Source organism: Hyperolius riggenbachi, chromosome 6 (genome assembly GCF_040937935.1).
Source record: "Hyperolius riggenbachi isolate aHypRig1 chromosome 6, aHypRig1.pri, whole genome shotgun sequence".
In the NCBI taxonomy this organism is placed as follows: domain Eukaryota; kingdom Metazoa; phylum Chordata; class Amphibia; order Anura; family Hyperoliidae; genus Hyperolius; species Hyperolius riggenbachi.
In genome coordinates this window covers 16,122,076-16,148,321 of record NC_090651.1, presented here as the reverse complement: position 1 = coordinate 16,148,321, position 26,246 = coordinate 16,122,076, and the positions used below count along the sequence as shown (strand labels likewise).

At 43.8% G+C, this 26,246-nt stretch overlaps 1 protein-coding gene across 11 annotated transcripts in view; it reads left to right on the top strand.

Moving 5' to 3' along the window:
• Positions 1-26,246, top strand: part of PKNOX2 (PBX/knotted 1 homeobox 2) — a 603,376-nt gene that overhangs the window by 459,011 nt on the left and 118,119 nt on the right. For 10 of the 11 annotated variants that reach the window (XM_068238887.1, XM_068238895.1, XM_068238884.1 and 7 more), the window contains 2 exons: positions 3,364-3,473; positions 25,635-25,771. In XM_068238887.1, coding sequence (XP_068094988.1) covers positions 3,387-3,473; positions 25,635-25,771 — 224 coding nt within the window. In that variant the 5' untranslated portion in view covers positions 3,364-3,386. The remainder of the gene's footprint in view (positions 1-3,363; positions 3,474-25,634; positions 25,772-26,246) is intronic. The other variant, XM_068238894.1, reaches the window with a different exon arrangement.

Genomic DNA, 26,246 nt, shown 5'->3' with positions numbered 1-26,246 from the left:
CACTCCATCATCACTACAATATATCAAATATTCCACCAGTGGCTCAGGTCAAACTAATTATAGTAAGAGAGAGAAAAAAGAAAGTAAGAAAAACAAAAACAAAAAAAAACACAAGCACCAGCAAAAAACAAACTCCACCTACCCATCTTAACTTTAAGTGGTTAATATCCCTTTCCGACCACCCACTTATTTTATGGACATGCCCTCCATGCATGAGCCATCAGGGCCGGACCAAGCCAATGGAGGGGACAGGCCTCATGCACAAACAGGTCACATATCTAAGCTGAGAAGCAAAGCAATTACTCTTATTTCACCTTTCATACACATTCATATAAGTGCCTTCTATACTTCAACATATATCCATGCATCTGCACATTCATCCATCCATTTATCCTTACAATTTCAGTTGGTAATATAGTGGTTATTTGGTTCTTTTCTCCTCATCCCCTCCACTTCAAATACTCAACTACTTATTATATGTTACTTATTTTTTCCCATGCAATTTTCCATTCCTCCATTTGTTTGTTGGTGCCAGCATCTTCTACACTGCCCTCGCCACCTTGCAAAAAATCTGACATCATCCATATCCACTCTTCCATACTGGGAGCTTCGGGGTTCTTCCAGGATTTTGCTATAAGTTTCCTGGCCACAATTGCTGCAGGAATTACTAGTTTATTTGCATGTCTAAAGCGGTCAGGTTCCATGCAACTCAACAGAGCGGTACTGGGATGAAAAGGGGAAGGAAGTTTAATGAAGTCTCCTATCTCTCTCCAAAAGCTTATACACATTTTTATACAAATATATGCAGCTTGAAAATAGACCAATCAATTTAAATTGATTGCTCCGGTTTTAAACTGCATATATTTGCATAAATTTGCATCAACTCGGAAATATTTGCATCTCGTTCATTGCCCCTATGGTTGGCTCATGAAACACAATGTGAAAGGGTTTTTTTTAATCAAAGTGACAGTGAGCCAAAAAAATTAAGTGTTTTTTTTTATTTACTATTAAGTTTTAACCCCTACCAGACCAATTAACCAGGGATGTTCAAATCCAAATTCGGGTGAATCCGGATAGTTGCTATCCGGATATCACCCAGTTACCTGTGCGGGCTGGGCGGGGAGGTCAAGCTTACCTGTCTGACATCATCTTCGGTCCGTCCCTCTGCGCCTCCCACGATGCGGTCCACGCGGCGGTCACGTGAGTACAAACACTTCCTCCTTCCGGGTTGAAGGAGGAAGTGTTTGTAGTCACGTGACCCGCGTGGAATGCATCGTGGGATGCGCCAAGGGACGGGCCGATGAAGACGTCAGACAGGTAAGCTTGACCCCCCTTCCCCCGCACAGGTAACTGGGAGATATCCGGATTCACCCGAATTCGGATTTGAGCATCCCTGCAATGAACCTAAAATTGGACTTAAGATTCATTGACACCTTTAATGGCTGCCGCCCATAGCGATCGGATGTTGTTGCCTAGCAATGCATCTATACAGCACTGGGGTCCACAAACTGTGTGCCCTAGGGATCGCAGGCTGGTGATCATGGTACGCTACATGCCCAACTAGTGATGAAATATTGCATGTATGGTATTCTTTTAACCGGGACGAGCTAAAAGTGGACCTAAACCCAGGACTTCCTCTCTCCCCTAAAAGATAAGCAACAGCATACCATGACGCAATAGGCGCAGGCAGCTGCTGAGATCCCGCCGTGTTCCTCCTCCCGCTGGCGCTACCGGAATTTCGGATTCCAATCACTGCTGGCCACAGTATTGAGGCGACCAGTTTCGACTTTCCATCTGCAGGAAGCGGTGATGAAACACTTGTTGTGTGATATGCGAGGTTTTTATGACTTACATTGTGAGTTTTTATTTGTACATTTTGCGTATGAAGCTACATTAAAACAGTTAATGCACTAGAGAGCGCTCTTTCTCCCCCCCCCACCCCCCTTCTTTTGCTTACCAGCCATTACTGTGATCCCAGAGTAATCCAGGAGCAGCACTCTAAAGTACTAACTATAGACCCTGTGGAGGTTCAGTTGGAGCGCAGTGGAAATTTTGATTTGTGGTGTATTCAACAGCATACCATCCTTTACAGAAAAAACATTGCCTTGTTACAGCTTATAGAGCTCCTCAGACATGCTGCAGTGTAGTTACTTCCTGCTTTCATAGAAGCACATACAGGGTTAACCTCCTGTGTTTACCTATAGCCTGCCTGAACGGCACATAACGGCACAATCAGACAGAGCTGACGGATCAAATTACAGTGGCTCATTACTAGCAGATGAGGGGGGATTAGACATGCAGTTTACCTTCTCTCCTATGCAAGAGTTTAGGTTCTCTTTACGTTTTTTCCTAGGAGATACGTTTTCATCTTCCGTTTAAAATAACTTTTCAATTTAAAAAAGTACAAAAAGTAAGTGAAAAAGTTCTGTTTTCTTCCTTGTTGGTGGCTTAAAAGGCATTTTATTAATTAGGTGTGAAATATAGGAGAGAAAGTGACTTGAATAATGGCCAGTATGAGGAAAGAATGGGTTAATATTTTACTTTCAGAACTATTGTCATCGGTCTCCTCAGTCCCCGATTAGTTACAAAATGTGTTTAGTAAAAGTGTTGCAACAGACAGCAGAGTGGTAAACACGCCCTGTCCCAACTTTCCTTAAAGAGGAACTCCAGCCTAAACAAACATACTGTCATTAAGTTACATTAGTTATGTTAATTAAAATAGATAGGTAATATAATCTCTTACCCACCCTGTTTTAAAAGAACAGGCAAATGTTTGATTTCATGATGGCAGCCATCTTTTTGGTTGAAAGGAGGTGACTGACAGGGAGCATGAGACACAGTTCCAACTGTCCTGTGTCCTGAGCACCTCCCCCAGTTGCTAGGCAATGTGAATAACAACATAGGAAATCCCATCATGCTCTGCACAGCATCAGGGAAAAAAAGCCCGGGGTTTTTTCTTTGATGGGTGGAGCTTAGTTAAAAATGCAGCTAAAAATGATGCTTTGGTAAGAAAAACAAAATTCTGATGCTGTGAAACCGTTAAAGAAACACCAAGCCTTTTCAGTTCTGCTGAGTAGATTTTTAGTCCGGAGGTTCACTTTAAACATGTTGCTAGCATCAAATCCAACATGTGCGTCTATTTTCCGAAGACCACAAATCCCAGTTTCAACATTTGCTTCGTTGTTTTTGTATCCTTTTCAGTGAAATAATCGGGTTTGCACGATTTGCCAATCATCACATTCTGTTTTTATTTCCATTTTACACAGCGGCCCAGCTTTTGTTTTGGGAAACTGGGCTGTACGTAGCACTGTTGGAAAATAAAAGAACAGAACTCTTTTTAATCGACTTTCTCCCCTCCAACAGGGCTCTAGATGTGAATCAATCCCATGATGCAACATGTGTCCCCAGCACCAGCTCTGTCAATGATGACCACCCAGAGCGTGCCCCCACCCCCTTACCAAGAGAGTCCACAGGTGAGTGCCGACACTGCTTGGCCACAGTAAGCGTCCCTTTCCCATGCTGGACCTCAAAGCAGAAGTTCTGTTATTACCCATAATGTAGAGAGCTCGGTCACACATAACGCACATAAAGCAACAGTACAGGCCTTCAGATCTCTCAACAAACACAGCAGCTACGACAGACCCAACTTTCTTTCTCGGTCTTACAATCACATGATGACATTATTTTTTTTTTACTTTCATTTTTATTAGGTATTTAAACGTGACATAGTACAGAATCAGTAAATACTTTTTTCACAATACAATTTCACAAGTAATATAAAACTGGGCTGATTCAGTGACGTCAATAACAAATAGAAGACATCAGAAGATTGGCTTACACACGTAGAAATGGATTTGTAGCATAACTTTGTATATGATATGCTGCCATGAGTGTCATTCGGTTAACTTGAGGATGTCTGGCCTAATGAAAAGCGAGCTATCCAAGGCGACCATAATTGGTCAAAAACATGCATGGTGGATTTCAAAGTATGGCTAATTTGCCCCATGTGAACGATGCACCAAATTTTGTGGAGAAGCCAAGAGTATGGGTTGAAGGACCTTTCCTGTGTTTTGCTATCAAGCATCTATTAGCACATTAAAGAGATCAGCTGGTTGTGGTATTTATGCAGGACTGTGATATCTTTGCTAAATAGGACCATGCCCATATTCCCAGACACCAGGAACCCTAAGGTGATGGAAAGATGTGAAAACAGCCATCACAGGATTTTGCTATAGGTGGGCAGGTCCACCAACAGTGTACCATGTTGGTGTCAACTGAGGTGCAGTGAAAACATTGTGGAGTAGGACTGGCCTTGATTTTAGCAAGCTTTAGAGGAGTAAAATACCATTTATATAGGGTTTTATAGGCTTTCTCTTTTATAATGATGTTTGTTGAGACCTTGGACATATTGTCGAAAATCTTGGACCATTCTTCAGCAGATTCTAATTCCAGTGATTCAGACCATTTTTTGATAGGAGGGGTAATAAGCAGCAGGGTATCTTACCACAATAAAGAGTACAAGCGGGATATTAGACCTGGACCCTCAGCTCCATGTGAGAATTCAAGATGTACTGGAGACACATGGTGACATTCTGATGAGCAAGCCAGGCCACTTCTCATTCCTACATGTATGCATCGAGCTAGATACAAGAGGCTGAGATCAGATCCTTCCTTTCATATAGAGCACATGGCCTTTCTTTATACAAACATCATTCTGATCATTATTAACGATGTCCGTAGCGTTCCCTCACATCTGCCATTCTAAACCTTTACAAGATGAGGTCAAACTTTACATCCGCCAAAACGGGTTTTTTTCTGCAAGAACAAAACATTCTTGTCTCTCAGAAGTATTTCCTAATAAGCTGTTTAAAACAAATATTTATAGTTGTTCAAACTTATGAAAATGACCTACAGGAATTGATATCAGGAAGATGTTTCACTGTTTGGGCAAAATAAGGTACAGTTTGGCCTCCTTTTTTAAAAAACACACATTACCCCCCTCTCAACAGTCAGCTAATCTTCTCCACCCTGCTGACATCTCACACCACCCTACCACCATTGAGCACCTAAATCCAACCTTACCCTACCCTATTGACTTCTCACACTATCCTACCACCACTCAGCAACTAAATCTAACTTTACCCTACCTCACCCTATTGACGCCTTACACCTAACTACCACCACTCAACACCTAACTCTAACCTTGCCCATCCTGCTGACATCACACACCTCCCTACCACCATTCCGCACCTAAATCTAACCTTCCCCATCCTGCTGACATCACACACCTCCCTACCACCATTCCGCACCTAAATCTAACCTTTCCCATCCTGCTGACATCTCACACCACCCTACCACCATTGAGCACCTCAATCCAACCTTACCCTACCCTATTGACTTCTCACACTATCCTACCACCATCCAGCACCTAAAGCTAATAACCTTATCGTACCCTACTTCTCACACCACCTTACCACCATCCAGCACCTAAAGCTAATAACCTTATCGTACCCTACTTACTTCTCACACCACCCTACCACCATCCAGCACCTAAAGCTAATAACCTTATCGTACCCTACTTACTTCTCACACCACCCTACCACCATCCAGCACCTAAAGCTAATAACCTTATCATACACTACTTACTTCTCACACCACCCTACCACCATCCAGCACCTCAATCCAGCCTTACCCTACCCCATTGACTTCTCACACCACCCTACCACCATCCAGCACCTAAAGCTAATAACCTTATCGTACCCTACTTACTTCTCACACTCACACCTCCCTTCTACCATTCAGCACCTAAATCTAACCCTATACTACCTCACCCTATTGACGTCTCACACCACCATACCACCACTCAACACCTAACTCTAACCTTACCCATCCGGCTGACATCACACTGCTCCCTACCACCATTCCGCAACTAAATCTAACCTTATCCTCCTGACATCTCACACCTCCCTACCATCACTCAACATGTAACTCTAACCTTCCCCATCCTGCTGGAATCTCACTCCTCCTTATCACCATTAAGCACATAAATCTAACTTTACCCTACCCTACTGACGTCTCACGCCACCATACCACCATTCAGCATCTACATCTAACCTTACCATACCTTTCTGAAACATAACACAACCTCACCCACACTCAACACCTAACTCAAACCTTCCTCTAGCCTACTGACATCTCACGCTACCCTACTTCCATTGCTCACTACCCTACTTCCAACTAACATCTAATTATGCTTTCCTCTACCCTCTTGGCACTTAATAACACACTGTCTTCAACCACCATCCCGTTGTTATGTTCTCCTACCCTACTGACTTCTCCTGCATAATACATGAAAAAAAAGGGTGCAGAGGATTGCTGCTAGTAGAATATCGCTACAATTAGTAATATTCTACTGCTGGACTCCAATATTAAGGTATTGGTAATGTTTACCAATATTTTACTATGGTTAAACCTAACCCTACCCTCACACAGAAACCTCCCCCCTCCGATGCCTAACCCCCCCCCGGTGGTGCCTAACCCTTAACGAGCTACTGTAACTCATCTAAACAGTGCCTGATCTCACCTTTCAGTCGGTGAGTGGCAGCTCAGTAAATTTACATATTAAGGTAATTACATTGGCTAAACTAAAAAAATGATGAACTGTCTTATTGATGTTATTTAAATACACGGTTAGACCTAGAGGTATTTTTATGCCCTCATCCTGGCCCTTATTTAATTCACTTTTTCAAGTTTTCTTTTAGGAGATAATTTTTCATTTTCTGTTTAAAAGAACTTTTCAGCACTCTGCCATTGAAAAAGTTCTAAAAAGAAGATGAAAAGTACTATCAAAATTATTCTGAGTGTTTTCTTGCTTGCTGGTGGCTTACAGGGCATCTTACTGATAAGGTGTGAAAAATGTCACCTGGGAGAAAACTTAGTAGAAGAAGCAAATTGAATAAAGGCCTCAGAGCCGTGCGAAGGAACGGGATTGTCGTTTTCCAGCTGAGCCAGGACAGCCTGATTGATAAACGTTATCCCGTCCTGGGGAAACTCACCATCACTCCAAGCCCGTTGTACTCCGTCCCCGCTGCTAGTCAACTTCCACTATGAGATCCCCTGCCAGAGTAGCGCAGGTATGACGGGACTCTGGGATCAGCTGGACCCTTGTGGAGCGACAATGTCGGGGTGAACGGAGGCTGACAGCGCCTGTGTTGGTGAGATCTCCCCATGTTGCAACGTGGTACATTATCATATATGATGCATAAACAGGATGAGACTGTCATCAATATCAATATCCAAGTAAATTGAGCTCGGATTCTTGCCGTTTTATCTTTTGGAAAGAGGGCCCTCCAACACCATAGATGCGCTATTAGGCACGGTGCAGTGGGAAGTGAATGCGCGGGCGAGTGGTGGATGTATGATTGATGCTACGCCATACATGTATTGCAATTGAAGCAGATATATACAATTTTTCTACAGCTGGTGCATAAAGCAATCTGCCATGCTCTTGTTTTTAACTTTATGTATTGTTTGTAACGACCAGTGACTTAGTATTGTTCCTGAGGAGAACTTGTCAGTTTTGTATTTAATAAAGTTTTGTATTCCTTGATGACACGTGGAGCCCAAGCTTGCCTTTGTTTTGTATATGCTGAAATTAAGGGCTGTGTCACGCTTCAATTGAGGAGCAATAGGTACAATTGTTAAACTGATGAAGGCATGCACGTACTCAAGCATCCACTTTTATGACGAAACTCACCATGATGTATGGCAGAGCTGCTGTCTGTCATCGCTTCTGTTTCTGCAGATCAGACCTTCTGCCTGTATACATTATTTCAGAATTCCTCCTCGTTTACAATACAATTTCCATGCTACCGCAACTGCAAATGAAAAAAAGAGCTTAAATTAGTTCTTTAAAGTTACCTTTACTTTCTCCTGGAGCCATGGGTCACATGATAGTGGTGTCAGGAAGCTGCACCTCACTCAGATCTCCCCATTGTGCAATAGATTTCCTATTGATATACAAACAGCAGAAGCTTGTTTGCTCAGTAAACAGTTTATAGGGATCCTATCTCTATGTTTTCCTTCTGCGAAGCAGGAAAAAAGTGCGCAGGAGCCCTTAAGGAAAAAAACGCTCCGCCATAGGCACCTATGATAAAATCCGCCCAATTTTACCATTTTTGCCACAATTTGTGGCTATGAAGGGGAATTTGGGCACCCGGTATGGAATGCCGCAATGTAGGTGTCTGAAAGCCTGTGTGGGAAAAAATGTCCCCTCTTGCCGCTAATCGGGCACCTCCTGGTGCCCAAATTTACATTCATAGCTGCAGGGCCTGCTATGCATTGAATATAACGGGGGGCTTAGACAAGAGTATCCAGCAGTCCAGATGGCCAACACAACAAGCGCATCGGGGGGGGGGGGGGGGGCTGTACACCTGTTAGATTCTTTGCAGAGATGCTCCCAAATGGCCAGCTCAGCCGAGAACCATACAGCAGGTGTACTAAAGTTTTAGGTACTGATTTTCCTATTCACAGTTGTCTTTTTTGGGATAATCAGCATTAGGGATACCTTCAAGTTCCTTTCACTTCCAGGGTTCACAGTTCAGTAGGTCAACACCTATTCAGTAAGGAGAACTTGGGCAAGACTCCCTAATGCTGCCTACTGAGCGTGGCCTAGTGGCTGCAGCTCTGGCACATTGAGTCAGCCAGGAGAAAAGCGCGATATAAATGTTCTGTGTCATGTTTTGTCTCTAAAGACGCACAGGCAATCCACCTGTATTGTAAGATCTTCAGAAGAGATCCGAAGTGAGAGGGATATAGAAGCTGACATGTCAACCACTTCACCCCAAAGGGGTTTTTACCCTAACGGACAAGAGCGATTTTCACCTTTCAGTGCTCATCCCTTTCATTTGCCAATAGCTTAATCACTACTAATCACAATGAAATGATCTATATCTTGTTTTTTTCACCACCAATTGGGCTTTTTGGGGTTGATATTTGTTTTCAGTAATTACTTTATTTTCTATGCATTTTAAAGGGAAAAAAATGAAAAAATACACTATTTCTCCAATTTCATCCCCTATAGTTTTAATATAAACACTGCTACTGTGCATAAAACCCACACATTTTATCTGCCCATTTGTCCCGGTTATTACAAGATTTTAATTATGTCCCTAGTACAAAGTATGGTGAAAATATAGTATTTGGAAATAAAGGTGTATTTTTTCTTTGGTGGTTTTTTTTTTTTTCACTATTTTCACATGTATCCGCGGCAGTAGCACTGGCTGACTTATAAAAACGACCTGGAGCCATTAAGAGGCTCTAGCAGGACGTTTTTTTATAAGTCAGCTTGTCATTAAGTGGTTAATTTTCTTTTAAATAATGTACATTTCCTGTCCTGCTGATCCTCTGCCTCTAATACTTTAAGTCATAGACCCTGAAAAGGCATGAAGATCGGATGTCTATGACAAATCTGACAAGATTAGCTGCATGCTTGTTTCAGGTGTGTGATTTAAAAAGATCAGCAGGACTGCCAGGCAACTGGTATTGTTTAATAGGATAGGTCTCACCTCAGGTTCCTTTTAAACAAGCCTGTCGATTGATCACTGCCAATCAAGGTCAAAGGTCAAGACTTACTGAGTGTGAAGTCATAGGATGAGCCTGGCAGCCAGTGAACATCTAAAAATAACGGTTGTTTTTCCGCGCTCCCTTAGAGCTATCTTTGCAGGCTCACATGTGCCGTGATCACTGATTACTTACAAGTTTGTTTCATTTTTTATTTTTTTTATAAGCTTATGTGCTTAATTAGATTCCTTAAAAATAAGCATTCATTTTTTGTATTAGTTAATTTTTATTTGCTTGCAGTGCCACCTACTGCTGGGAATGGCAAGTCTTGTAAGTAGAAAGTAGGATAGTTTCTGTGCTGAATCACTGATGTTACCAGGATAATGGAAAGTAGGCTTAAAACATTGATGAGCAAAATATTCTTCCAATAGTCCTGGGAGGGAATTAAATTCAGCTAATCAAATCCTAAAGCTGCTGGTTCATTAATCAGCTACCAGCTTATTGAGCAGCAGCTGTTGGCTTTGATAGGCTTAGATTCTTTGTCAAGGAAAATTCCTATTTTGGAAAGAATTTTAGCTCATCAGTACTAAACACTGATGTTCGGTCATGTGATCAGACAGGCCAGAATTTTATTGGCTGCACAAATAGGGAGATTTCCGATACACAAGCTCCTCTTCTGTAAGTGTTGCTCAGAGCTATTTCACACTAAAAATCGTGATTGGCATTGCAAATGCAGTGCGAAAGAGATTTTCACTATTCACACCGCACATTGCAATGCGGTTATCAGACATTCAGGCATTTTTACTGCGCAACTGCAATTTCTGATAGTAAAACCGAAAGCAGGAAAAAAAATGTACATGGTAGTTTGCAAGAAAATTGCAAAGTGCTGTATTTGCTATGCGACTTTCTTGCACTATTGACTATATCTATTGATTTAACCCAAACTTTTTAAACGCAATTCACAATCAGTAGCTGAAACCTCCTTTCCCACAAGAAATCTTTACCTTTTCTCAAATAGATCATCAGGGGTTCTGTATGGCTGGTATTGTGGCGAAATACCTCCCACAGTGTGATGTCATGACCATGGTCCTGACAGTTTCCTGTCTGTTAGTGTTACAAAACAAACCACGTACCTGGTGCTCCGGAGACTGAAGTGTAGAGAGCAGCTACTTATGCAACTCACCACCCAAGAACCCTGAAGTGAGAACAGGGCCGCTGAGAAGCAAGGGGTAGAAGTGCTAACAAGCCAATCGGCGTGACGACTGAGCACGTGACCAGTATGGCATTGCAGCACCTCCGCTGGCTGAGTTCGGTAGTGCAATAACTCAGCAACTATTGGAAGAGGAGATTTCCAGTTGGCAGAGTTCACGTAATCCAGTAAGCGGTTCCTAGGTTTGGAGAGAAGGTAGTCATACAAGCAAAGTTCATCAGCAGAGCGGGTAGTCGTCCATAGCAGTAGTCGGCAGCAAATCGGGAAGTCGTCCAGGCAGGAGTCAGCAACAAAGCGGGTAGTCGGAACAGGCCAAGGTCAGCAACGAGTAGAGCAAGCATACGAGCAAGTATCAAGGCAGACAAAAGTCTTGTCACAGGAGAACACACATATGCTGCAATACTACAGCACTGAGCAATGTTCTCTGCAGACTTATATAGGTAATGCCGTACGTGCGCGGCAGGCAGCGCGCAACGCCACATGTGCATAACACGTAACGCCGTTCGTGCAACACCAAATGTGCGCACGCGCAATAGAACAAACATGTACGCGCGCACAGCCATCCACAACGTGCAACCCCTACGCTTTCTGGAGCCAAGGTCTACGCCATCACACACAGTGTGCACGGACACACATCGCCAAGCCCCCTCGTTTGAGATGACAGCGACATGCCCTAGGACGCCCCCGGACATTGGTAAGTGCCAGCCGCCGTGTCTGCACAGGTAACTGACCGTGACAATTAGCCTCATTGCATTGTGGGAAATAACGGCTTTTTTCCAGCTGCCGAGCAAGCAGTATTCTCCCTCTGTGCATAGAACTCTCAGTAACGAACATTCCGCACAGATCACCTGGCAGAACTAAAGATGTCGCCACCAGTAATAAATTTCAGAATGTAAATCAGGGAGAGGAAAGATTTTACAAAGGCCAAACACTGACTAAATAATTTATGAGGGCCTGTTCACACTAGGGGCGCTTTTGCCCTTTTTTCAAGCGCAGGTGATTTTCAAAATCGCCCTAAAAGCGATTGTGCAATGATTCCTTACGTGAGAGTTCACATCTGAGCGGTTCGATTCCGATCCGCTCAGCAAAGCAGTGCCTGTACCTTTTTTGAGGTGATTCCGTCTCAATGGAAGGTATAGGAAAAATGCAAAATGCTCACAAATTCGCTTTGTGCAGAGACTGCGTTCGCGTTTTTAAGACTAAATACATTGGCCTCAATTCACTAAGATCATGCTGGAGATAATAAGGCAAGATAAAGCTTGCCACCACACAGTGAGAGAGTTATCTTATCTCTTCATTCCTTAAAGAGGAACTCCAGTGAACATTTTAGTGTTGGCAGGTGTATGTAGCTGCTGCATGGTTTTTGCAAGTTGGAGACAGCTGTTATGCTGGGAATACACGGTTCGTTTTTGCCTTCGTTTAAACCTTCGTTTCGATTGTGCCTTTTGTCCTTTTCGATCCCGAAATAATCGATCATACGGTTAATATCACCACCCACGGTTTCGTTTTTTTTTTCGATTCTGATGGTTTCGTTTTTCCAATGATCGAAGGCTGCAAAGAAACGAAACGAAAATCCCTTTTTACAGGGACGGACTAGCATAAACGAATATATAATCGATCTGAACAGCCATCAAGCCTACCAATGGCTCGATTAGATGGATAAAGAGAGATAATATCAAACATGTTCGATCACTAGTCGTTCGTTTTTGGGGTCTATTAATCGAAACTATAATGAGATTATGACTATTTTCACATACGTTTTCAACACTCGATTCGTTTACCGAACGAATCGAAGGTTTAAACGAAGGCAAAAACGAACCGTGTATTCCCAGCATTAGGCCCAGTGCACACTGGGTGGATCCGGCTGAAAATTCCGCATGGCTAATGTATCTCTATGGGCTGGTGCACACCGGCGGTTTGAGGTTTTTAGCAAGCCGCAAATGTGCCTCTTGCTGCACGTTTGCGATTTCCTAAAAACCTCAAACCGCCGGTGTGCACCAGCCCATAGAGATACATTAGCCACGCGGATGCTGATGCGGATGCAGCCGGTGAACACCCGGCGGATCGCATCAAGATCCGCCCGGTGTGCACTTGGCTAAACTCTGTCATCCGCACCCCAAAACCGCTAGCGTTTTGTGGATCTGCTAGCGGTTTTGGTGTGCACTAGGCCTAACAGCTATTTTCCACAATGCAACAAGGTTCACAGACAGGAAACTGCCCAAAAAAAAGTACGAACTTTTCTTGTGGGAGGGGTTTCACCACAATATCAGCCATACAGCGCCCCCTGATGGTCTGTTTGTGAAAAGGAATAGAATTCTCATGTAAAAGGGGTTATCAGCTACGGATTGGGATAAAGTTCCATTTTTGGTCGGAGTTTCTCTTTAAGTTACCTCCTCTGTCATTAAGTTACCTCCTCTGTAGTTACGTTACCTTCTCTGTAGTTTAGTTACCTCCTCTGTAGTTATTTTCACACGCAGTTAATTAACAGCCTGTCTTTAACTTTAGAATTCTGTAGTTATTTTAAAGATTGAAGGGTTAACTTAAAGACAGAAGAGTTAACTTTAGGTTTGCCTGAGGTAAAATGTTTCCTGAATACTACACGCCTCATCACCATGGTGATAGCTCTAGAAACATTATTAAAGACAGGAGATAAGCTTAGTGAATTGAGGCCATTGTATTTATTATTTTCCGGGTCAAAGGGTTCACTTCTTGAAGTGAATTAAAAAACCACTCTGGAAAAGCGCTTTTAACAAAAATGCACCGCCCACCCAAGTGCCGGGAATTGCAAAAAAAAATCAATGCAAATGCTAACACGATCGGGACGCAATGTGAACAAGGCCTAAATGAATATTGTAAATATGTTATTTCACTACAATACCCAGAACTGTTCCTGTCTCCTGTGGAGTTGGCTTTGAATGACGTTTTCGCTGATTGCGTTCCATCTCGCGGTGAAGTCATCCCTCCTCAGCCCGTGTTGTCATAGTGAGCGTTTATAATGTGCCGGCCGCGGCGGTCCAGGCGCCGGATTAAGCGCAGCCCTGCTCTGCCTGTGCTTAGAGCTCCCGGAGGGAATAAAGTTACACTCCGTCAAGATCAGCCTCACCATCTGGGGAAGGCCAAAGCCTCCGGATTCCGCACAGATACCTCGGCAGCTGGAAGAGGTTTAGGGCTAAAAGGATTAGCTGGGAGAGAAATACCTCAGATCTGCAGAAAAAGAGGAGTTAGTTAAGTGTGAAGAGTCTAATTAAATTCACATTTTACTGCAAATAAACTCATCACAGCTGCTGAATAGCGGCCCCTGGCCTCTCCTGGGAATCGGCGCCGGTGGCTTCCTGCTTCTGCATGACGCGGTGACGCTGCGGCGCCTCCCCGCAGAGCTCCTGTGTGGTCATGCTTACCCAGAGGAGTGGCGGATTGATAGTCTATCAGTTGTCCAGTATTGGCAAGGAACAAACGTTTTTGTTTGTGCTCAACCTCCTTACTAGAGAAGAACCTGAATGCCGACTGTCCGAAGGGCCGGCGCTTCCATAGAGGCAAACAGGGCATTTGTCCCAGAGCCTGCGGGGGCCATCCAAGGTACCCTTACTCCCCTCCAGCTATGGTGATGAGAGAGGAGATGCTGTGTGTTTACTCTGCATAGGGAAAAGGAGGAGGGGAATAATGGGAACCCGTAAAATGCCTTTTAGGGGACATATGATGGACACCTAATGATGTTGTGTGTGATGGGGGGGAGGGGGGCTGGCAGCCAACACGGGCCCTGGGGGGGATTTGGTTGGAAGGAAGCACCAGGGGTGGCCCCCCACATTTCTTTTTGTCCTAGGGCCCCATAATAACTAGAACCAGCCCTGACTGTTTTAATGTGACGTTAAAGTCGCAATGTCTCTGCGTTAAGAGGTAACGCACTGCATGCAGTGAGTTACCGCAACGCAACCTTTTTTTAACGCGACTTTAACGTCGCACTGTGCACGACCCATAGGATTAGCATTGCAGTGTGGTAAGCTGCGTTATAAGACTTTATAACGTGCAACCATAATGTCCCACAATCAATGCGACCTTAAAGAAAGACATTTCTTTATTACATCTGACGTAAATCCTGTAATAAATGTACAGTGTGTCTACTTCCTGCTTTTATGGAAGCAGACATAGGGTTAACATCCTGTGTTTACAAATTAGCTGATCTGCCAAGGCAGCCAGCTGACACAGCAAAGATATCAAATTGCATTTTTGATCAGTCACAGATGAGGGGGAATTAGACAGGATAAACTCTGAATACACACAGGGTGCATTTCTCTGTTTTCCTTCTGTGCTGTGCAAGAGTTCAGCTCTACTTTAAAGGACAACTTAAAGAGTAACTGTCATCCTGCAGAAGCTAATTTAAACCTCTATTCTCCTGTGTTAAACAGTTTAGAAGGAAGCTCAAAAGCCATTAGTGAAGATAAACATTTCAGTTACCTTTGATGTGTGCTTATCTTAAAGTCTGTTATAGACCCATAAAGACGCAAGCCGCAGCTAAACTGCAAAGCATTCTGGGGCCCTCCCCTCGGCTGCTAATGAGACGGTACAGGAGCTTCTAATCAGTCCAGCGCGAACACAACACTGCAGGAGTCAGCTATTGTTCCTAGCCACATGGCTCATTAATATTCACTGCACACCGTGTTGTTCAAGAATGAGCTTATCTGTGATCAGAAGCAGGCAGGACATGACGACACATTTGGCTTCACAAACATGGAGCCTGCCATGAGCTGTCAGGAGCATCTATCTCTGCATATACTATATACAAAATCTGTGAAATCCAAACGTGGACAGTGAAATGCATATGTAATGTAAGTACAGCCAATCTTTAGCTACTGATATATGTGTTTATTTTCTCTGAGACCCTATACCTAACAGCTCCTCTTTAAGAGAGAGGGATATGGAGGCTGTCATGTTTATTTCCTTTTAAGCAATACCAGTTGCCTGGCTGCCCTGCTGATCCTCTGCCTCTAACTTTTACCTATAGCCCCTGAACAAGCATGCAGCAGATCAGGTGTTTCTGACATTATTGTCAGATCTGACAAGATTAGCTGCATGCTTGTTTCTGGTGTTATTCAGACACCACTGCAGCCAAATAGATCAGCAGGGCTGCCAGGAAACTGGTATTGTTTAAAAGGAAATAAACATGGCAGCCCCCATAGTCTTCTCACTTCAGTTGCCCTTTAAATACCGCCACTTTAACCTACCATTAAACCCCCTACCAAGCCAGTATTCGAAGCTTGGCTAATAATACTGAACTCCAGGGCCGTTACTAACCACCAGTGCCCAAATAAAGCGCCCAGAGCACCATAGCAACGAGCGTACATTGTGGTCTGTGGTGGTCGCCGGGTGTAGCCGATAGGTTGTATGCCCAGGTGACCTGATCAGGCTGGTTGCACAGACAGCCAAAGGCAGTGGTGTAGCTAATGAGCTGTGGGCCCCGATGCAAGTTTTACATTGGGGCCCCCCCAAGCACTCTATACATAACAATTGATACGGCGCACCAAAACCTGCCAATGGCAACTACAGTGTCAGAGGTGCAAGAAGGAGATGGGGAACAGTTTGTTAATGATTACCACTATTCAAAGCATCTATAGAAGTGATTATTATGAGCACAGGATCAATAGAGAGCTAATACTGTAGTTGAGGGAGGGTCCTTCGGGGCCCCTCTGGCCCAAGGGCCCCGATGCGGTCGCAACCTCTGCAACCCCTATTGCTACGCCCCTGGCCAAAGGACAATAAAGTGCAAGAAGAGTTTCCAGTTCTTCCGTTTCATTTTTAACAGTATCAATTTCACCAAAAAGTAGCAAAAACAACGTAAGCGCTGAAAGGCAACTAAAATGAATATTTTTGGCCTGCACCTATAGTGGATAACCTTTGGAACTATAGTGGATAACTATGGAAAATGGGATGAATGCACATCGGTAATCGATTAATTCAGGCTGGTTCCTCAAGTTGTCCCGACTTGGGTCCTGTGTGCATTTTGTAGCAGCAACGTATTTCCTGTTTGACCACTTACGTCTATCCCGGTCATGTGACCCCAACCGCGGACGCCATCGCTGACCAGACCGATGTACCTTCTCCTTCACGAGTAATAAGGCTGTTTACAGGTCTTTGTGAAGTGTTGATAATTAGAACTGATTTTCTCATTATTGAGCCTGGCGTTTCCATTTGCATAGCTATTTGCATAGCGTCGCTGGCTGTGTTTAGTGATAAATATTCATAGTGGTGTTTCTGGGCATCTTTATGGGGAAAAGGTCAGATTGTAACAAATTGTATTCTGTGTCTGCACACAGTGTTTACTCCTACAAGGCCCTCCATGACACGGAGATCACGGACATGTCACCCTCTGTATTCTAATGTCAAGTGGTTTCTGTGGTAAATATAGTATACCTAAATGCTTATAACTTACCCGGGAAAGGATTGAAAGTCCTATTTAACATTTAGCAAAAGAGCAGAAAACAGCATTAGCCGTAGGGCAGAGGTGCTCAGCCTTTTACTTTGGTGGTAATATGTGTCAAAAGGCCATTTATGATGACCTCAGAGGTCAGGTTACCAAGGATGATGTTTGTAATACTCAAAAAGTGATCGTGGAGTCTTGTCTCATGTCCCAGGCAATAGGTTGCATACAGGGGTGTAAAGATGAATCATGCCCCCCCAATGGTCACACACCTTGCCTTAGGGACCCTAATTGCCCAGGGGGTCCAACCTGCAGGGATCATAGAACCAATATGGCCTGTATCAGAGGGAGGTAATATACGTAGTCCAGGGACTACCATTATCTCTGGGCTCCCTTATCTGCAAATAATGAGCCACTGTAATTTGAGCTTTCATCTCGGTCTGATCCGTGTTGCAGACTTGTGTACTAATATGTAAACACAGGAGGTTAACTGTTTCTGTGCTCCCATGAAACCAGGAAGTACCCACTCTGCAGAATCTTAGTAGGAGTTCTGTGGACTGCAACAAATAAATGTTTTTTTTTAAAATGTTATTATGCTGTTGAGAGGAAGTTCTTGGTTTAGGTCCGCTTTACGGAGGATTGCGGCGAGCAGTGGCACCGGCAAGGACCAGAGCAGGATCATCCACCAGGCAACCTAGGCAGGTGCCTGGGGCCTAGTGGCTGTCAAGGAGCCCACCTGCCACCTTCTCTGACTTCTCTCCACTTCAGCTTACCCAAAGGACCACAGTGGGCGTACTACCTTGCCTAGGACCCCATTACATCTGAATCCATCTCTGGCAAGGACAGTGCGGAAACCTCATTGGGATCCAAAGGCGTCCCTCTTTTTAGGTAAGTATTTGTTTCGGAACCTGAGCTTCCGCTTGGGTTCTCTTTAAAACAACATTTTTACGTACAAAAATCCTGTTTAACACAAGAGAGTTGCCTGGAGATTGGCACTAAGCGCCGGTATCATTTTCACTGCATGTCATTTCAGCACTTCATAAATAAATAAGTGTAAAATGAGCGCTGCTATGCAAATTACCATCAAACAGATATTTTTCCAACTTCAAGAAAACGGACATTCTGGATCCAGTTTCCAACATAACGTCGCTGCCCGGCTAACGGTGGCCACACACACCATACAATAAAATCAGATTTTACAGCAATTCGATAAATATGATCGGATCTCCCGAAAAAATTGAAAGCTTTTTTTTTTCATTCGACTGAAAAACTAGATTGGATTTCCCATTTTTATTGATCTGGAATGCTGGAAAAAAAAATTTCAATTTTTCTAAAGAGTGTATGGTGTGTTAGATTGTCAATTTATTAATATACACTCCCTAGCAATTTTCTCAGTTTCCAATCCTTTTTATCATAATTGGGGAAAAATTGAACATAGGTGTGTGGTACATTGGTCAGATTATTTAAATGTTACAACCAGTCTGAAAAATGGATTGCAATTCTTGAATTGAACAAATATTTAAAAAATTGTATGGTGTGTGGCCACTTTAAGGCTCAACACACACCATACAATCTTGGTTGTTCAATCTTACTACTAGAGTTGGGCCGAACCTCTGATTCCATAGACTTCAATGGGGATGCGAACTTTGAAAAAAAAAAAATTATGCAGGCCACAAAAGTGATGGAAAAGATGTTTGAAGGGGTCTAACACCTGGAGGGGGGCATGGCGGAGTGGGATACACGCCAAAAGTCCCCGGGAAAAATCTGGATTTGACGCAAAGCAGCGTTTTAAGGGCAGAAATCACATTGAATGCTAAATGACAGGCCTAAAGTGCTTTAAAACATCTTGCATGTGTATACATCAATCAGGGAGTGTAATTAAGGTACTGCTTCACACTGACACACCAAACTTACCGTGTAACGCACCGCAAACAGCTGTTTGTGTAGTGACGGCCGTGCTGGACTGGTGCGCACCATGGCGAGAACAGGTATGCAGTGGCGGGTTCACTGAACAGAACAGGTATGCAGTGGCGGGTTCACTGAACAGAACAGGTATACAGTGGCGGGTTCACAGAACAGGTATGCAGTGGTGGGTTCACAGAACAGGTATGCAGTGGCGGGTTCACTGAACAGAACAGGTATACAGTGGCGGGTTCACTGAACAGAACAGGTATGCAGTGGCAGGTTCACTGAACAGGTATGCAGTGGTGGGTTCACAGTACAGGTATGCAGTGGTGGGTTCACAGAACAGGTATGCAGCCTGGAACAAGCTAAGCCTAACTAATCTTTCCCTATGAGAGACAGTCTGCAGCAGCTCGCCCTACTCTCACTAACACAGGCACACGAGTGAGCGTAATGGCCACCGCTGCCTGCCTTATATAAGGGGGGTGGGGCTCCAGGGGCTAGTGTAGCCTAATTGGCTACACTGGGCCTGCTGACTGTGATGTAGAGGGTCAAAGTTGACCCTCCATGGTGCATTATGGGGCGAACCGAACTTCCGCAAACGTTCGCCTTCGGGACGCGAACGCGAACCATGGAAGTTCGCATGGAACCATTCGCAGGCGAACCGTTCGGCCCAACTCTACTTACCACTTTCATGTAGTATAAGAGCATATCCAATCAATCATTCAAGGTATTTTCAATCTGTTGGCCCTTATACTACAAAGATTTGGTAAATCTGTACAACCAAGATTGTATGGTGTGTGTTGAGCTTTAAGGGAGATAACAGCGTTTGACTTTTCCCCCTGTGGGAAAGGCTGCGAGTGACGTCGAGTCTAATTTAAGGTGGCCACACACCATACAATTTTTAAATATCTTTCCAATTTAAGAATTGCAATCAATTTTTCTGACTGATTGTAACTTAAAAAAAAAAATCTGATCAATGTACTACACACCTGTGTTAAATTTTTACCCAATTATGAAAAAAATTATTGAAAAATTTGAGAAAATTGCTTGGATGTATATATTAATAAATTGACAATCTACCACACACCATTCAATTTTCATATAGATTGATTAAAAAAAAACAACACACTCTTGATCAACTTTTATCCAATATAAATGGGAAATCTGATCCAATTTCTTGCTCGAATTAAAAAAAGGTTTAGATTTTTCAGGAAATCCAATCGTTTTTATGGAATTGCCGTAAAATCAGATCATTTTATTGTATCGTGTGTGGACCTGAACTCAGAACTTCCTCTTTGCTCTAAAAAATACACAACAGCATAATAATCTTTAAAGAAAAACATTTATTTGTTAGAGCTGATACAAATAATAATTTGCATTAAACTGCACTGTGTCTACTTCCTTCTTCCATGGAAGTAGACATAGGGTTAACATCCTGTGTCTAGAAATTATCTGCTCTGCCGAGGCATCCAGCTGACACAGCTGAGAGATCAAACTACAGTGGTGATTAGTCACAGATGAGGGGAAATTTAGCAGGCTAAACTCTCTAAATACATACTGGTTGGATTTCTTTGTCTTCCTTCTGTCTTGAGCAAGAGTTCAGGCCCACTTTAAATCATCTTAAATTTTCTTATATTTTGATCCAGCTGATAGGAAATAAAGACTTATCTGACACTGGAGGAATCTATATAGAGATAAACTCTGGGATGCCTCCGCGGCTCTCTCTGAATTGGCCCCCAACAGCTGTATAAATTCGCGTCTCCTGCGTCCTTCCCAGAGTGCCGTGCAATGAGAGCGTCACAGCTGGTGGCGGTTTTGATGTCGGACGCTGACTAGCTCCGCATTTACATTTCCATTGCATTCCACGGACTCTCCTTTCATCTCGGTCGTCTTCGGCCTATTCAATTAGACTGCCAATGAGCGCGAGGCAGGGACGATGTCACGCCGGTCCGAGGGACCCGGGAACTCACACTATGAAGATTGCGCTGAGATAGATTAGAATAATCGCCGGCGTACGACTGAGCGGGGCGCGGAAACCAATCATGGAGGGCGCTGGGTGGTGTGTTTACCGCTCGGATGTAAATAACGGATCCGGAGGAGTTCTTCCTCACTCGTCCCGATGACCTTGTCTTTGGTATATACTGTAAATGAACGTTTTTCCCTGCGTGCCGTATAGACAGCACGCCAGCGATCTTCCTTGCTGGGCGATCGTATAGGCTGCCAGCGTGGTAAAGCCGCCGCTAGTTTCCTCTCATTACCGTAACTCTGAAAATCCTCTCCTCCGCCCGCCGTCTCTGCTGGCTGCGCACTTCTGAGGCCTCCCCAGATAAAGCCTCATTAATGCCGACACTACACAAGGATTACGCTTTCCATGAATCAATAGCGCACATGTCAATATTACCAAATCACTTCGCTGCTTGCAATAAAAAAAAATTCCTCTTTTTTTTCTTCTTTTTGCTATAAATATAAACATTGACCCGCATTTCTGCTTCCTGTGTTTACCCATCGCTGTGGGGGAGGGAGTAGCCGCTGAGGCGGGAATAAGGGCTTTGTGTGGTTATCATCAGATATAAAGCGGTACGGACACAAAGAGATCGCACCGACTTTGATTAAACTGACTGGGAATGTAATACATTATTCAGGATACACAAGTAAACATTCATTTTCCTGGCTTCAGCAACAGAAACACTTCCTATGTGTCATACATGTCAAACTCCGGCCCGCGGGCCAAATCTGGCCCTCAGAGCCATTGAATTTGGCCCTCAAGTGGTTTCCCCACTTTGCATTACGTTTGGCCCACTCTAGACCACCAGGGAAGCCATACTGGAGGAGAAGCCCTAGATCACCAGGGAAGCCATAAGTGGGAGTGAGGGGGAAACCACTAAACACTAGGGACCTGTATAGGGGAGGGTGGGAGCCTCTAGACACAAGGGAACTGTATAGGGGAGGGAAGAGCACTAGGCACCAGGGAACTGTATAGGGGTTAGAGGAGAGGCATTAGACACCAGGGAACTGTATAGGGGAGGGTGGGAGCCTCTAGACACAAGGGAACTGTATAGGGGAGGGAAGAGCACTAGGCACCAGGGAACTGTATAGGGGTTAGAGGAGAAGCATTAGACACCAGGGAACTGTATAGGGGAGTGTGGGAGCCTCTAGACACAAGGGAACTGTATAGGGGAGGGAAGAGCACTAGGCACCAGGGAACTGTATAGGGGTTAGAGGAGAGGCATTAGACACCAGGGAACTGTATAGGGGAGGGTGGGAGCCTCTAGACACAAGGGAACTGTATAGGGGAGGGAAGAGCACTAGGCACCAGGGAACTGTATAGGGGTTAGAGGAGAGGCATTAGAAACCAGGGAACTTTATAAAAGAGAAAGGTGCCCAGTAGACATTGAGGTTGGCCTGCGACTAGGTCCTACTGTACAATTTCGGCCCACTTTACATTTGAGTTTGACACCCCTGCTATATGTATATATTGCTGTATAATGGTATGTAGCTCCACCCCTACCAGTGATGTTTAGCCTAGGCTATTTGGTTATGCAGCCTACTGCCCCAGTGCACCCTGGACACCAGGAGGTGTTGCTGCTCACTTCTGCACCCAGCAACGGTAAAGCTGTAGGCACCTGTGATCGGTTTAAAGAGTACCTGTGACTTAAAGGGAAACTGAAGTAAGAGGTATACGGAGGCTGCCATATTTATTTCCTTTTAATCAATGCCAGTTGTCTGGCAGCCCTGCTGGTCTATTTCTCTGCAGTAGTATCTGAATAACACCAGAAACAAGCATGTAGCTAGTCTTGTCAGACCTGACTTTAAAATCAGAAACACCTGATCTGCTGTATGCTTGTTCAGGGGCCATGGCTGATAGTATTAGAGGCAGAGGATCAGCAGGGCTGCCAGGCAACTGGTATTGCTTAAAAGGAAATAAACATGGCAGCCTCCATATACCTCTCTCTTCAGTTCCTCTTTAACCACTTTACTACTAATTTACCTTTACCGCCAATAACCATTTTCACCTTTCAGCGTTCTTCGCATTTATTTGGCCATAATGTTATCACTGCTTATCACACCTAAATAATATATATCTTATTTTTTCCCCACAAATTAGGCTTTTTGTGGGTGATACTCGTTTTCAGTATTTACTTTATTTTCTATGTGTTTTATAGGGAAGATCCAAGGAAAAAATAAAAAATACACTATTTCTCCAACCCCATCCCTTATAGTTTTAAAAAAAACAATGCTACTATAGATAAAATCCACTCATTTTATTTTCCCATTTGTCCCAGTTATTATCACAACATTTAAATTGTGTCCCTAGTGCAATGTATGGGGCAATATATTATTTGGAAATAAAGGTGTATTTTTCCTGTTTTGTGTTTTATGTACCTTATCAATAATTAAAGCCCTTATTTACTAAAATAACAATAATATACCCTCATGACATACATAGTAAAAAAAAAAAAAAAAAAAAAAAAAAGTGCCTAAGGTAACTATTTATGTACAGGTAGTCCCTGACTTAATTGACCTAACAGAAGATCTTATACCAGCAAAATCAGTGATCTCTCTGATACTGAGTTTGACCGGCCTTTCTCAGGCAGGTTTTTATTGCTTTCTATGTTCCCTTCGGAGAGCCTTTCATTAATGTATTGTCTCTGGGACCTCCACAGAGCGTTGTGGCTTTAGTTTGGAGACTGGCAGTTCCATTGAGAGGAAATGAGGCACAGTATTGAAAACTAGTCACGGATTCCAATGTTTACCCCTTTATTCTCCCAGGTGGGGGCGCGGAGACAGCTATAAAATCCAAAGCTGGTTCTGACTCTTCCCGACATTATCCATAACTAAAATGACATTTTTCTGGAATAGGATTTTATGTCACACGTGAGAAACACTCTGCAGCAGCTAAAAAGCTGTCATGAATCATTTGGCAATACCAAATTAGATAAACGATCCACAGTTTTGTGCGTATGCTATAATTTATGTGCAAAATTAATGCAAAACTTTTCTTGTGAGAATTTAATGAAAGTATATATATTATGATATAAAATGAAGTCAGCAAAGAAAAAGAAGCTAAAAATATGAGATAAAATGGGCTAAAATCGGAAGTAAAAAAAATACATACTTACCACTGTAGAGAGAAACTTCTGGATGCTCCAGAGGCTTTGTGAGGGCCTGGCGAAGGTAGGAATTTATGCGCATGCGCAGGCATACTTGCGTAGGCACAGCACGGATGGGCATGGAGAGGAGTGCATCCATGTAACATATCCGTTAAGCGCTTGTTGGATATGTTCTGGGGGTCAGCATGCGCCAACGGTGGGGGTCAGGAGGACATGAGGAGTCTTTGCAGGATCCTGGCGTCCCTCGACTTAGGTAAATATGTAGGTTTTTTTGTTTTGTTTCGACTTGGGCACTATAAAGAAAAAATTAACAGTCAAAATAAACATACACACGTCATACTTACCTCCCATGTAGTCTACTGACCGATCTCTTTCTCCTCTCTTGTGTCCTGTTTGTCCACTGTCATCAATGGAATCCTCCGTCCTCCATTTTGAAAATGGTGCCATTACCCCATAAAAACTTCCTGGTCAGCACTCTGTTAAACTGTAATATCACCCACTCGAGCCATAGGGAAACATGGACATTACCTTGCTTGTCAGTTGTCTTTTCAGTTATAACTGACAGCAACTGAAATATAATTGCCAGCAACTGATATATTTCAGTTATAACAAAATCTTATTAGAACTTGAAGGGATTATTGTTAGAAGAAAATGGTAAGTTTCTGAGACGAACTGACGACGAGGTAAGTATGTCATATTCATTTGCAGATACAGTACATCATGGGCTTGATTCACAAAGCGCCGCTGTGAAAAGCCTTTAGTGCCCCTTAAGTAGCTCTGCGCGCACTAACGGCCACGCAGAGCTACTTTACGCACAGCCCTGCTCAGTGCGCGCATCGCGGGTGCGCATGTATTAGTGTGTAATAACGTCGCACCCGCTGCCCCTTGATCATCGCATCGGGTGCAACGTTTAAGGGGCAGCGGGTGCGACGTTATCGTCGCACCACGCACTAATACAGGCACACCCACTCTGCGCGCACAGTGAGCTGGACTGAGAGTGATGTGTTGGCGCAAACTACTTAGTGCCGTGGTTTGCGCCCACTAAGTGATAGGGCTCACTAACCGGCTTAGCGCCGGTTAGTGAATCAAGCCCCATGTGTTTATTTTAAATAATTTTACTCGGTACAGGTTCCCTTTAACTCATGGAGAGTCAGAATCACTAGAAATTTGAAAAAAAAAACGTAAGAAAACTAAAAGCCACCTTCTCATATAAAGAGATCAGCACAGTGAAGCCTCATGGCACTTGTTTCTCAATAAACTGCTGGCACGTTATGTATGTTTGGCTGATTGCATAACATTCTATCAGGCCGGTCTGCCGATGTACGGCCAGTGTAAGTCATTTGTGATGTTTCTTCTCCGTACGATTGGTTAGTGGCACGACAGTTATACAGTCAGAGCACCGATAACTAACTCTTCTCTACTTTTCTTCGAGCAGATGACGGCCACCGCCCAGCAGACTGCCAAGGCACAGCCAGTCCACCTCCCAGCATCCTCTGCGGCAGCCAACCCTGTCCCCGGCGCTCCTATTGACCCTCAGGCGCAGCTGGAAGCTGACAAGCGTGCTGTCTACAGGTACTTGAAAGATCTTCTTGCAGACTCTGTAAAATGCTAATGCGCAGCTCCACAGTGATGTGCCAAGGTACAGTGCGAATGACGCCTCGGGCTAGCTTGTCAGCATGATTTTTCTGTTAGCGGCTCTTGTCAATGCCTCGTCTTCTTCTGAACAACACGACTTTAGAATGAGATTAAAGTTAGAACTCAGAGCAGCGAACGTGCCTGATTGTGAAGGCTAATGACGAGGGAAGGGTGGCGTGTGCCATACTCATGGTGGAATCATCACTCCTACCGTGTGTCCCCGAAAATAAGACCGTGACTTATATTAATATTTGCTCCATTTTCAGGAGATGTGTAATATTTCTATGAACACATAAGTTCCTGTGCTGTGTGTCCTCCTGCCTTTCCCACTGTACCGCCTCTTCCTCTGCTGGATGCTGCTCTTATGTGTCCCCCTTGTACCTTTAGTGTTCTCCTGGTGTCCCCCTCTGTA